Source organism: Sarcophilus harrisii, chromosome 2, assembly GCF_902635505.1.
Source record: "Sarcophilus harrisii chromosome 2, mSarHar1.11, whole genome shotgun sequence".
In the NCBI taxonomy this organism is placed as follows: domain Eukaryota; kingdom Metazoa; phylum Chordata; class Mammalia; order Dasyuromorphia; family Dasyuridae; genus Sarcophilus; species Sarcophilus harrisii.
This window is the reverse complement of record NC_045427.1, coordinates 633,490,138-633,502,331: the sequence shown is the minus strand read 5'-3', so window position 1 is coordinate 633,502,331 and position 12,194 is coordinate 633,490,138. Positions and strand designations below refer to the sequence as shown.

Genomic DNA, 12,194 nt, shown 5'->3' with positions numbered 1-12,194 from the left:
TGAGTCACATGTATCCCTTCCAGCCCCAGTGCTTGGGATAGACCCCAGAGGTACAGCAGGAACTGAGGAAGAAAGCAAATTGATGTAAATTGTAATGAACTAGCTTCTCTTTTGTCATGATGACCTACTGAATGTCAGGGAAATGGCACAAAGCCTGCTTTCCTAGAACCTTCAGCTGCCGGTGGAGGGAAGGATGCTGGAGCGTGTCCCTTGCTGGAAAATGCTGCTCAGCTGAGAGCTTAGGGCCAGGGCTGGAGGCAGCCACTGTTGGGTCCTATGTGTTGCTCCTTTTTGTTTTATCTCCTCAGGGCTGCCTGCATGAGCCTTGTGGCCCTGCTGTTGCCCTGTCAGCCTTCAGCAAGTAAAAATCCTAAACAGGCTAGTATTCGGCTGAAAAGTATTGATGGAGCTCTGAAACTGGCTTCTCTAAGTGACCATTCATAATGTGTGTGTGTCCGGAGTTGCCAAACTGTCACATATTCATGGGGGAGAAATGACGGGGGCAGAGCCTCAGGTCCGTGACAGAGGAAGATCAGGTGAAGCTGATGGTATTTTTAGCCTGGAGAGGAAAAGATTCAGGGGGTCCATGATGGGTACTTTGTGGTAGATGAAGGAGTGTCACCGGAGGAGGGTTTTGTCTGAACCCAGAGGGCATAATCGGGAACATTTAATTAGTGGAGTTTACAAAGAGGCCAATTTTGGATCCACGTCAGGAAAAGCTTCGTAAACATGAGAGCTGTACAGATCCAGAAGGTTCTGCATCGGCAAAAAAGGCAGAGCTTCTCAGAATTTCAGAGTTGAAAAGGAAGAGAATATCCATTTAGTCTGGCCCAAACCCACCAGCTCACTATGACATCCTCCACAAATGCTTGTCCAATGTCTTGATGAGGTTCCCATGGCCTCCTGAGGCAGTCTATTCATCCCCATTTTGGACAGCTTTCATATTAAGGAGGTTTTCCTCCATCAAAGCTCAATTGTTCTTCCTTGTAACAGCCATTGAAAAGTCTCTGGAGAACAGGCATTTTTCCTCTCAGTTTGGAGAGCACCATGTTCCCCCCCCCAAACACCTTTTTCACATTCAACAGTTGCTCACCTTTTCCCCTCTCTCTGTTCCTTCTAGCTTTTTGATCACGTTGCTGAATGCCTGGGTGACTTCATGGAGAAAAAGAATATCAAAGATAAAAATTTACCCGTTGGATTTACCTTTTCCTTCCCCTGCCGACAGACGAAAATTGACGAGGTAAGAATATCTCACAGTTCCGTGGTGGCCTGCAACCTTAAGACAAACAAAATAAGTTTCTTGGGCCATTTTCCCCGATTGTATTCACGATGGAAGGTGCTGGGAGGATCCATGGTGGAGATTCAATGATATAAATTTTGTGATTGAGTCAGTGATTGAGAGAGTTTGTGATTCCCACTCTGTGATTGAGGATCTTCTATGGATACACATTCTGTGACAGATGATCCAGATTGGAGGATCCATACTAGGTGCCCATTAAGGGAAGTATACATCATATGTAGGGACATCGAGAACGTCATCTGCAAAAATGAATGTGTGCTTTGAACTATGGCTATTCTGACTTGTTTTCCCCCAGTTATTTTAATTATTAGCATATATTAGGAGAGGAGTATAAAGCTTCCTGTGTCCTTGTGGGAGAGGGGGAAGTTTACAAAATTTCTCCAAATAAAGGAAAACACAGCTGGACTTGAACCGAATCCAACCGCATGAATCCAACCAGGCTCTACTGGGTCATGTATGAGCCTTTCCTTCCTGAGCCATTTTTGTGGGGCCTTCAGGAGGCTTCAGTAGGAAGAAGCAGGTTGGGAGTGAGAAGATGTTTTTATCTTTTTCTCTTCCTGACCTCCCCATGCCTCCCATTTCCAAATTATTAATAATAGGAAAATAGTACAATGTGGTGGACAGAAGGCATGCCTGCAGCTAAGAAGACCTGGGTTCTGTGGCCTGACTGACATAATAGATGGATCATTTAACTTGTAGACATTTCCTTATAGATTATAGTCAAATTGCTGATCTTTGTCAATAAAAGGAGTTTTTTTTTTTTACACTGGGAATTTACAGACCAGACCAAAATGAAGTATGTTGTCGTTTTTATTGTGATTTTGGTTGATATGATTTAAAAATCTCTTCAAATTACTTGGAATCGTATCTTCCAGGCCCTTGTTTTCAGGGCAGGCTTCAGGAGGGAAGTGACAGTTAGTTGGCAGAGTATAAATCTAGCTGGAACACACCAACCTGCTTCCAGAGACTGGTTAAACTCAATACCCATTCCTTCTAATGAGTTAAATGATACCTGTGTCTGGAAGGATATTGTGTAAGCATCTCTGGGGATTGTGAATACCTGGGGGAAAAAGCCAAAGATATTAGAGGCCCAGGTGGCAGTTTGTATCCCATTACTGCCAGGAAATCACAGGGGCTTCAGAAGAGAGGGACAGATATGAGAAAGAAGCATGTAGTTATTAATAAGATAATACTGGAGAACAGCATTTGGATTTTTAGATCAGAGTTGGAGTTTCAGGAAGGATGGAGTATATTTAGTGGGGGCTGGAAAGTATAAAGATTTGCACATTTGATTAAAAGATTTCTGCCCTGAACTTGGAGGGAATGGAAGAAAACTGCCCACATACATCTGCTAAGGCAGATGCCACCTGAAGATTAGCTACAGAGAAGCCTAGGGATTAATGGGAGACAGAATCCCCAAAGTATGGCAATATGTTTCCTTTTTGCCTTTGCACCTCAAACACCCACTTCAGTGCCTGACATATCATATATGCTCCTTGCTTGCTCGATAATTGATATTCTAGATTTTGGGGAGAATGGATTTCAGAGAGTTCAGAGAAACAAGATCCTCTGTCCCAAGATTTTAAAATCTATAAAAATAGATACAAAATAATTTGAGGGGGAGAAAAAAAACACTAACAGCTGGGATAATCAGGAAAGACAGGACTTGAGATCAGCTTAGAAGGAAACAAGGAATACTAAGGAAGAGGAAAGGAAGCAACAGTATTCTAAGAATGGGGCGGAAGTATGGAGGTGGGAGATATGAAGTATCATATTTTAGAAAAAAAAAAAGACTACTTTTATGGAATTAGAGAGTCTAACCCAATTTGTGAAGACTTTTGAAAGATATACAGAGGGATTTATGTACCAGATAGAATAATCATTAGATTGGGAAATGTTATGTATGTTGTGTGTATATATATATATATATTGTCTGTTTTATATAATGTAGGTTTTACATATATTGTGTATGTTGAATATATTGTGTATATATATATATATATATATATATATATATATATAGTCTGTTTTATATAATGTAGGTTTTACATATATTGTGTATGAGGGTATATATTGTCTATGTTGTTTTTGTACATATAATGTGGATCTTGTATGTATTGGATAAGTTAGTCCTGCTCCCTTGGCTCTCCATCTGTCGCTCCAAGCCTTTACGTTTGTTTGAGCTCTTCCTATCTGTCATCAGCACAGCCTACCATCATTGGTTTATCTGCTCCTTAAATGATAAGTTCTTTATGTGTTTGGTTTCCAGAATTTTGCTACCCCAAAAAGTGGCAGCAGATGTTTTGTGCCCGTGTTTATGCACATACTTCATTGTATGCATGATATTCTTTTCTGACTTTGACCTCCTTGGGCCATAGACTCAGTAGTAGGATTTCTTGGTCAAAGGACACGATTTTTCAAGATGGTCGGCAGAGATCATATAACTCCGCACAGAACCTTCAACACTGAACATTTCTATCTTTAACCATGTGTCCCAGCTTGATGTATGTGCTGTGGATGTTAGTTATTTTGATTTGCATTTCTCTTATTATTGACAGTTTGGAATAGCTCTTTTTTTTTTTGTGGTTTGCACAAATGTATCTTTTGACCATTGAAAACTAGTTTTTAGTTTTTTTTTTTCATCAAAATCATTTTTATATTTCTCCTTGTTGTGTCTACTATTAGAATGTAAGCTCTGAACAAGTAGGGATTGATTCTTTTCTTTCTTTCTTTCTTTTTTTCCCTTTGGTATTTACATTCCCAGCATCTAACTTAGTATATGGAAGGTAGTAGGTGCTTAATAAGTGTTTATGGATTAATTGAATTCCTTATTTGTCTCAGACATGAGACATGAGTAGGTGCTTAATAACTGCTTGTAGATTAACTGAATTCTTCATTTGTCTCAGACATGAGACATGAGTAGGTGCTTAATAAGTGCTTGCAGATTAATTGAATTCCTTATTTGTCTCAGACATGAGACTTTTGTCAGGGGTATTTGAACCCTTGAGATTTTGAAAGAGGTTTAGTCACTCATAGAACTATCTATTATCTTTCACAGGGTGTCCTGATCACCTGGACCAAGCGCTTTAAAGCCAGTGGCGTGGAGGGATCTGATGTGGTCCAACTGCTCAACAAAGCAATCAAAAAGCGAGGGGTAATTTCTTTTTGATATTTGCCTTCGGAGGGATTTCTAAAAGAAGTAAGAACATTTTCCCGGTGTATTGGTCAGGGCCCTTGGACAAAGGTGGAGGACACAAGTGTGGCTCTGGAGTCTAGAAGGTCAGGTAGAATAGAAATATGGTGGGTGACTCTTGGATGTCTGATGATCCCAGATACCTGATTCTATGTGCTGAGGAAAGAAAGGTACTCCAGTCCTAAGGAATCTAGACGCTATAGGGTATGACGCGTTGAAGTAGAACCATCTCAGGGTTCACCCGGATTCAGTCCTGGTGTAGATGATTGAGCTGGTACATTTCTCCCTAACTTGATTAGCAGCCCAGGATTCAGTTTTCACTCAAACCCCTGGGAGAACAAGAACAGCAATGGCAGCAGAGGAGGCTCCAGTTTTCCTCCTCCACCCTCCTTTTTCTGTCTTTCTATCCATGTGATGCCCTGTTTCTGTCTTCAGGATTACGAAGCCAACATCGTGGCTGTTGTGAATGACACCGTGGGGACAATGATGACCTGTGGCTTTGATGACCAGGAGTGTGAAGTGGGCTTGATCATTGGTAAGGTTGCCGCCCGGGCTGTTCCTGCACTGGGGGAAGGGGTTTCTGTCTGTCCCCCTTGGGTCCAGCCTCCCCGTGTTGTCTCTTCAAGGTACCGGAACCAACGCCTGCTACATGGAGGAGATGCAACACATCGACATGGTGGAAGGGGACGAAGGGCGCATGTGCATCAACACGGAGTGGGGGGCCTTCGGGGATGATGGCAGCCTCAATGAATTCCGCACAGAGTTTGACAAGGAGATCGATCGGGGTTCCCTCAATCCTGGAAAGCAACTGTAAGTGCCTCTCTTGTTTGTAACAGTATGACTGCTTTTAGGGTTCCTTGACATCAAGATGTCGGGTTTGGGGAAAGGGGGAAAAAAAGGCTGGCAGTGGCAGTCAGGAAGGAGTCGGAGGGGAGCCAGGTGTGTTTACTAGCTATGGGCACATAACAGATTCTGTCTCTGGGAATCAGTTTCCCCATCTGTCAAATGGCAGCGAACATCCCTCGAGCACTAAATCTGTAATGTTCTTGAACCATGATCTATGGCGCACCCAAAGACAGGTAATAAGGACAAGAAGGAAGACGCAGATCCTGAAAATTTGAGGCTGTGTTTCTGCTGCCTTTCTGTGTAGTCAGAATAACTGATCTGTCCCTTAAGCTTTTGAGGACCTCATTTGGTCCTTAGTCATGCATGCTAGCATTCTGCAGAGGAAGAAACTGAGACTCACAGATGTTCTGAGCTCAGGATCACAGGCTCAGAGAATTCACCTTGGAAGGGACTCCTGGGGCCCGTTAGTCCAGTTCCTTTATTTTGCAGATGAGGGAATTGAGGTCTACTTGGATGAAAGGGACCTGTCAGGGTCACACAGAAGTAGTATCAGAGGTAGGTCTGGGAGCAAAGAAGCATCAGGCAGGATTTGAATAGTGGTCTTCCTTGCTTTGGGCCCAGCAATGTCTCTATTGTGCCATGCAGTCTTAAATCAGCAAGAACATTCCTGGGCAGGGTTGGGAGAGCAGAAATGTCTTTGCCGAGCGCCGCTGGAGGGCTGTGGGGACACCGGAAGTGGGGGGGATCCTGCCCCTCTTCCCTCTGCTCTCTGTCTAGTGGGAGGCCCAGGATGCTTGGAGAAGGCAGCCTCTCCCTTTCTACCAGGGGCTGCCCGGGCTAGCAGAATCTGGGGGCGAGGGGAGTGAACAGGGAAATGGGACCAAACCTTTTTGGTTCTTTTGGGTTCCGAATCTGCTTCATCTGGCTTAAGGAGCTCCCCTTATCTCAGCCGCACATCTGGACTTCAAGTCCTGGTAAGGGACCGGACCAGGGTCACCCAGCCAGACGCGCCAGAGGAAACCTTGACTCGGAGGCTGGCTCTGGTCCATTTGTCCAGGCTACTTTGGAGTCTTGTTAGGAAAGTTATCTTTGGATTTGTGAGCTCATGGCGGCAGAGGGAAGAACCAGACACTGATGGGCTGGAGAGTTTAATTCTTAGCTTTGTTCACCTTGAAATGTCCCTGTGAGTGAGGCCGTTCTGGCCCTCTCTGAGTGGTGACTCATCCTCTGGGCTGGCTCCTCCCAGAGGCTCTGTGCCGACGGATGGACCTGCTAGTCCTTGTTTTCTCAGTGGTGAGTTCTGCCACGGTCCTATTTTGAGGGAACTGGTGCCCCAGAGCTGACTGGACCTGGGTGAGGATTTTGGCCCCAGTCCTGAGCTGATCATCCAGCCTCCCCCTGAGCACCTCTAGTCATGGGGAACTCACTGCCTTTCACGACTGCCCATCTTACTTGGGGTGGCTGTAATTTTTGGAAGCTTTTCTTCATTTTGAGCTGAAATCTTCCCCTGTGCTACTTTCAGGCCAGAGCTTTTTCTTTAGCCTCCTGGGGCCCAGGGAGTAAACCTACTCCCTCTTCCACAATGCAGTCCTGGAAGCAGCTCTCACGTCCTCCCTGAGTCTTTTTCTTCAGGCTAAACATGTCCGGCTCCTTGGGAGCAGAGATGATGTTTTTGCCTTTCTTTGTGTCTATGGTGTGAGTTTAGTATTCTGTCTGGCACATAGTAGGCACTTAATACATGCTAATTGACAGATTAATCCTTATTCCTGTCCTCTGGTGCTCCCATTTGGCTGGCACACACTAGGTGCTTAATAGGTGCTCATTGATTGATTATCCCTGTCCTCTGATGCTCCCATTGGCTGGCACCTAGTAGGTGCTTAATACATGCTCATTGATAGATTATCCTTATTCTCTGGTGCTTTCACCTGGTTGGCACATAACAGGTGCTGAATACATGTTTAGTGACAGACTATTCTGGTCCTCTGATGCTCCCATTTGGCTGGCACACATTAGGTGCTTAATACATGCTCACTGATGGATTATCCCTGTCCTCTGATGCTCCCATTTGGCAGGCACACAGTAGGTACTTAATACATACTCATTGACAGACTTCTGGTCCTCTGCTGTTCCCTTCTTAAAATGTGACACTCAGATGGATACTATGACTATGTGGCCTGATCAGGGCAGAAGCCCAAACACTGCTTCTATTATTATGAACTCCTCCTTCTGCTCTCCCTTGTCAGATTTCCCCCGCACTCATCCTCATCCAGTTAACATACAAACCTTTATTAAGTACTTATTATATGCCAGGCAATGTACTCACCTAGCCCTGGCCACCAAAGCCTTTGAGGGTCCCCGAGTCCCAAGTTCTTTTTTCTCCTTGATTCCTTGCATCCCTGGGGTTAGACCTAAATAAAAGCTGCTAATCTGTGCATATGGATCCCTTCAGACCACTTGTTGACTTAGTTTTAAAGTGTAATATGATGGCCAAGAGAACATTGTACACAGCAACAGCAAGATTATGTGCTGATTAACTGTGACCGACTTGGCTCTTCTCAACAATTCGGTGATTCAAGACGAATTTCAAAAGACTTGGTTTGGAAAATGCCAGTTTTCCAAAGAGAGAGAACTAAGGAGGCTGAATATTGATCGAAGCTTAGTATTTTCACTTTTTGTTTGTTTTTCTCATGGTTTTTTCCCTTTGGGTCTGATTTTTCTTGCACAACATGAAGAATATGGAAATATATTGTACATATTTAACCATTGCTTGGAGAGGGAGAATGTAAGGGAGAGAGAAAAAAAAATTTGTAACACAAAAGTCTGACAAAAACAAATGTTGAAAATTATCTTTACATGTACTTGGAAAATAAAATACTATTGAAAAAAATTTAAAACTGAAAAAAATAATATTATCTATGTTTTATTGTACTTTCTATCTTATGACTATTTCCCAATTACATTCGTGTCTGAATTTTGTGTGCTGCATGTGGACAGGCTAAATGTTGGACACTTTTGCCATAGGACACTCCCAGAACACCACAGAGGCAACATGGCATTGAGGAAGGAGCCCCAAGTAGACTTGGGTTCAAGTTCCTAGCTCTGTGACTTTGGACAAATCACTTGATTTTTAAAAATTCAATAGTATTTTATTTTTCAAAATAACATATAAAGATAGTTTTTAACTATTTTTTATTTTTTATTAAAGCTTTTTAACATATGCATGGTTAACTTTTCAACATTAAACCTTGCAACACTTTGTGTTCCAATTTCCTCCCTCTTCCCCCACCCCTCCCCTGTATAGTAAGTAGTCCAATATATGTTAAACGTGGTAAAAAATAGATATGAAATCCAATATATGTGTACATATTTATACGATTGTGCTGCACAAGAAAAATCAAATCTAAAAGAAAAAATGAAAAAGAAAATAAAATGCAAACAACAACAGAGAGAGTGAGAATGCTGTCTAGTGGTCCACACTCAGTTCCCTTAGTTCTCTCTGGGTGCAGATGGCTCTCTTCAACTGGATCATCTCATTGTTGAAAAGAGCCCCATCTATCAGAATTGATCATCGTATAGCCTTGTGCTACAGATATTTTTTGCATATGTGGATCTTTTCCCCTCTTGATCCTTCTTATGGTAGTGATGTTGCTGGATCAGAGTGTGTGCAATTTTATGGCTCTGATCATAGTTCCAAATTGCTCTCCAGAATGGTTGCATAAGTTCATAACTCCACCAGCAACGTATTAGAAATCACTTGATATTGCTGGGACCCACTCCCTCTACTGGAAAATGTACAAGTTAGTCCCCATGCTGCCTACTGGGGGGCATACATGATGTAACTTAGGCAGCTCCGGGAATAGTGCTGCCAAGAAGATCTAAGTTCAAATCCATCTACAGAAACTTACTGGCCGAGTGATCCTGCATAATGTAACCTCTGTCTCTGCTTCCTCATCTATAAAATGGGCATAGTGATAGGACCTGCCTCCTAAGCTTGTGGTGAGGATGAAAATAGTATAATGCATATTTGTAAATTTTTTGCATTTTGTAAATTTGTAAAATTATTTTGTGAGCCTTAAAGCACCATATAAATGTTGACGGATATGGTGGAAATGCTTTTATCAGTTCCAAGGTATTCAAGTCTTAACTGATAATTTCTATAGTACGTTGACACTCTTGAGATATGTATCCATTGCCCCATTTTACAGATGAAGAAATGGAGGCCCAGAGAGTGTGAGGAATCTGCCTTTTGGTCTCACCATCTAATAAGCAGCCAGAGGTCTCTCGAGCATCTTGTGCTCAATAAAACCAACTCTGGTTGGGGTTACCATGTTATCATGGAACTCTCCACTCCGGCTCTAGTTCCATAGTCCCTTGGCCTTTAGAACTGGGGCTTCCTTCATCCTCCTTTTCTTCATTAAGAACTTCTGTGTGACTTCAGGAAAGTGCATTGACTTCTCTCATCCTCGGACATCGCCTCTGGAAAATGGGGACTCACCTCACGGTTGTGATAGGCTCAGATAAGGCAGTGGATGTAAACAGTCTTGCGAGTCTTAAATAAGTAGACAGAAATCAGCCATCCTTTCAGGATGAACATTTATCAAATATTTATGTTAAGTAAATAGTTACATATTTTTACATTAAGTAAATATTTACATATATTTACATTAAGTAAATATTTCATAGTTAATTTGCCTTTCAATAATGGGTATTTAAAATATTTCTAATAGGGATGGGGACTGGTCTGTTGTTGAAAAACTAACTCTGCCAATAAGGGATCTTCATAATATGTCTAATATTAAATAATAATTAAACTAAGTAACATTAATAATAAATATTTATTTAATGTAGACAATGATCGGCACCTGAGCAGGACTTCTGTGAAGTCCCCTTTGGGGGAGGTAGCAGCTTCTTTCTCCTTTAATAACGAGGGGGCCAGATTGGGGTCTCCTACAAAGGCCGATATAAACACTTCTCAATGCCCACAATTCTCTGGGGCATGGCTGCACATGTCCATTGGCAAGGGAGACTGTGCCAGTTTTTCCAGGGTTTAAAGGAGCCCCAAACCTTGGGGCTGGCACTCCCTGGGAATTGAGGGAAAATCGTGCCTGTTTTAATCCTTTAAATTTCAGGAACTTTTCTTTCATGCTTGTTTGTAAGATCTTTTAGAATATAAGGTTATAGATTTAGAGCTGGAAGATATTTGACATGATTTTGGATTAAAGAATCTTGTAAGCTTGCTGACTTGGGGGCGAGGGGGGAAAGGGAGGGGGAAAAATTAGTGCACAGCGTTTTATAAGGGTGAATGGCAAAAATTATCCATGTATATATTTTTAAATACAAAGCTATAATTAAAAAAAATTTTTAAAAGAATCTTGTGAGCTAGGTACTGTAGGTATGATTCTCCCCATTTTGCAGATGATTAAACTGAGGTTCAGTGTTCAGAGAAGTTAAGCAACTAGTCATAATCACAGAGTTCTTCAGTGTCAGCCCAGATCTTCCTGGCTCTGGGTCCAGCGTACTGAGTCGGAGCCTTGTTGAGTTAGGGGCAGGGCTGGGACATGGCACAGGTTGGCTTGGGTGATTGTTTCCATGAGAAATGATCCAGGTTGTGGCCAGAATCGTGGCTGCACCCGCAGGGCTCACCCAAAAGGCAAGCCCAGTCCTGTGGCAAGAGGGAACAATAAGGGCTGTGTTCTCACAGCTCCATGTGTTGACAGAAGGGCAGAGGGCTGTTGCCAGGCAGGTCTGAGCTGTGCCCATGGACACCAGCTCTGAGCTTGGGGCCTGCTGTAGCTCTTTTCCATTGCTTCGAGGGCCTGCCTCTGAAACATCCTGGCTGGGTGACCCTGGGCTTGAAGTTGGGTCCTCCCTCCATATCTCACTTCAAAATCCAATGTCCCCATTTCTTCCAAGTCTCCTTCGGCATAACTTCCCAAAATATTCTAGATTTTATTTGACCAGAGCAGAGGACGGCAAGCATCTATTAAACACCTTCTGTGTACCTGTCACTGTGCTGGGTACAAATAACCCCTAATCTCAGTGAGTACAGATTTCAGTGCAGATGACCCAGACCTGGGAAGTTTAGGATGTGTTAGCGCTTGGACACATCTGGGATTTTCTAGCAGCTTGCATGTTCCTCTCTGGACAATATCTGGCCACGTCCTCTCCTGAGGTAATCTGGGGATTCATGATAAAGCTGCCATCCCTCTCCGTGGCAGAGAAGTGAGGGATGTAGTATACAATTTTAGTCATGACCAATATGGACATTTCCTTTGCTTGACTCTGCTTCTTTATTGCGATGATTTTGCTCCCCTTTTTCTTATTTTTTTCAAGAGAGAGGGAAGTAAATAAAATTAAATTAAATTTAAACATTTTAAATTTTAAACCTATGGTGGGGGGGTCTATTCAGTGTGCCGTCTGCTTGTCTCTAGATCTATGTGGATCAGAACATCTGTTATTCCTTACTCTTGCCCAGTGACAGGCCCATTCTTTCCTTTTCATGTCTCCTGGGCATTTCTTCATCCATATTTCAGCCTCCTCCCAGCCAACATGCTCTTCTCCATCTTTTCTGGGTGATTCCCAACTTGAATTCTTTGGAAACTGGGAGGGATCTATGATCTATAGCCATGTGGCATCCCCAGAATACTGCATTGTTTCAGGGAAGAGCTTGGGGTTGTTTTGAGTCCTGATCATTTTCTCAAAGACTACCTTGTCCATTGTTCTCTTCCTGCTCAATATTGGGCCTAGCTCATTGTACAATGGGCTTTTGTCTAAGATGGATGTACTGAGAGACTACAATATGGATGATCCAGCTGAATATTATAGTCTGGATGACAGGTATCCTGTGCCTGAACA

General features: G+C 42.8%; 1 protein-coding gene across 5 annotated transcripts in view; it reads left to right on the top strand.

Annotated features, from left to right (window-relative positions):
- HK1 (hexokinase 1) overlaps window positions 1–12,194 on the top strand; it is a 126,154-nt gene that overhangs the window by 88,303 nt on the left and 25,657 nt on the right. For all 5 annotated transcript variants that reach the window (XM_031956853.1, XM_031956850.1, XM_031956852.1 and 2 more), the window contains 4 exons: window positions 1,121–1,240; window positions 4,359–4,454; window positions 4,929–5,028; window positions 5,120–5,303. In XM_031956853.1, coding sequence (XP_031812713.1) covers window positions 1,121–1,240; window positions 4,359–4,454; window positions 4,929–5,028; window positions 5,120–5,303 — 500 coding nt within the window. The remainder of the gene's footprint in view (window positions 1–1,120; window positions 1,241–4,358; window positions 4,455–4,928; window positions 5,029–5,119; window positions 5,304–12,194) is intronic.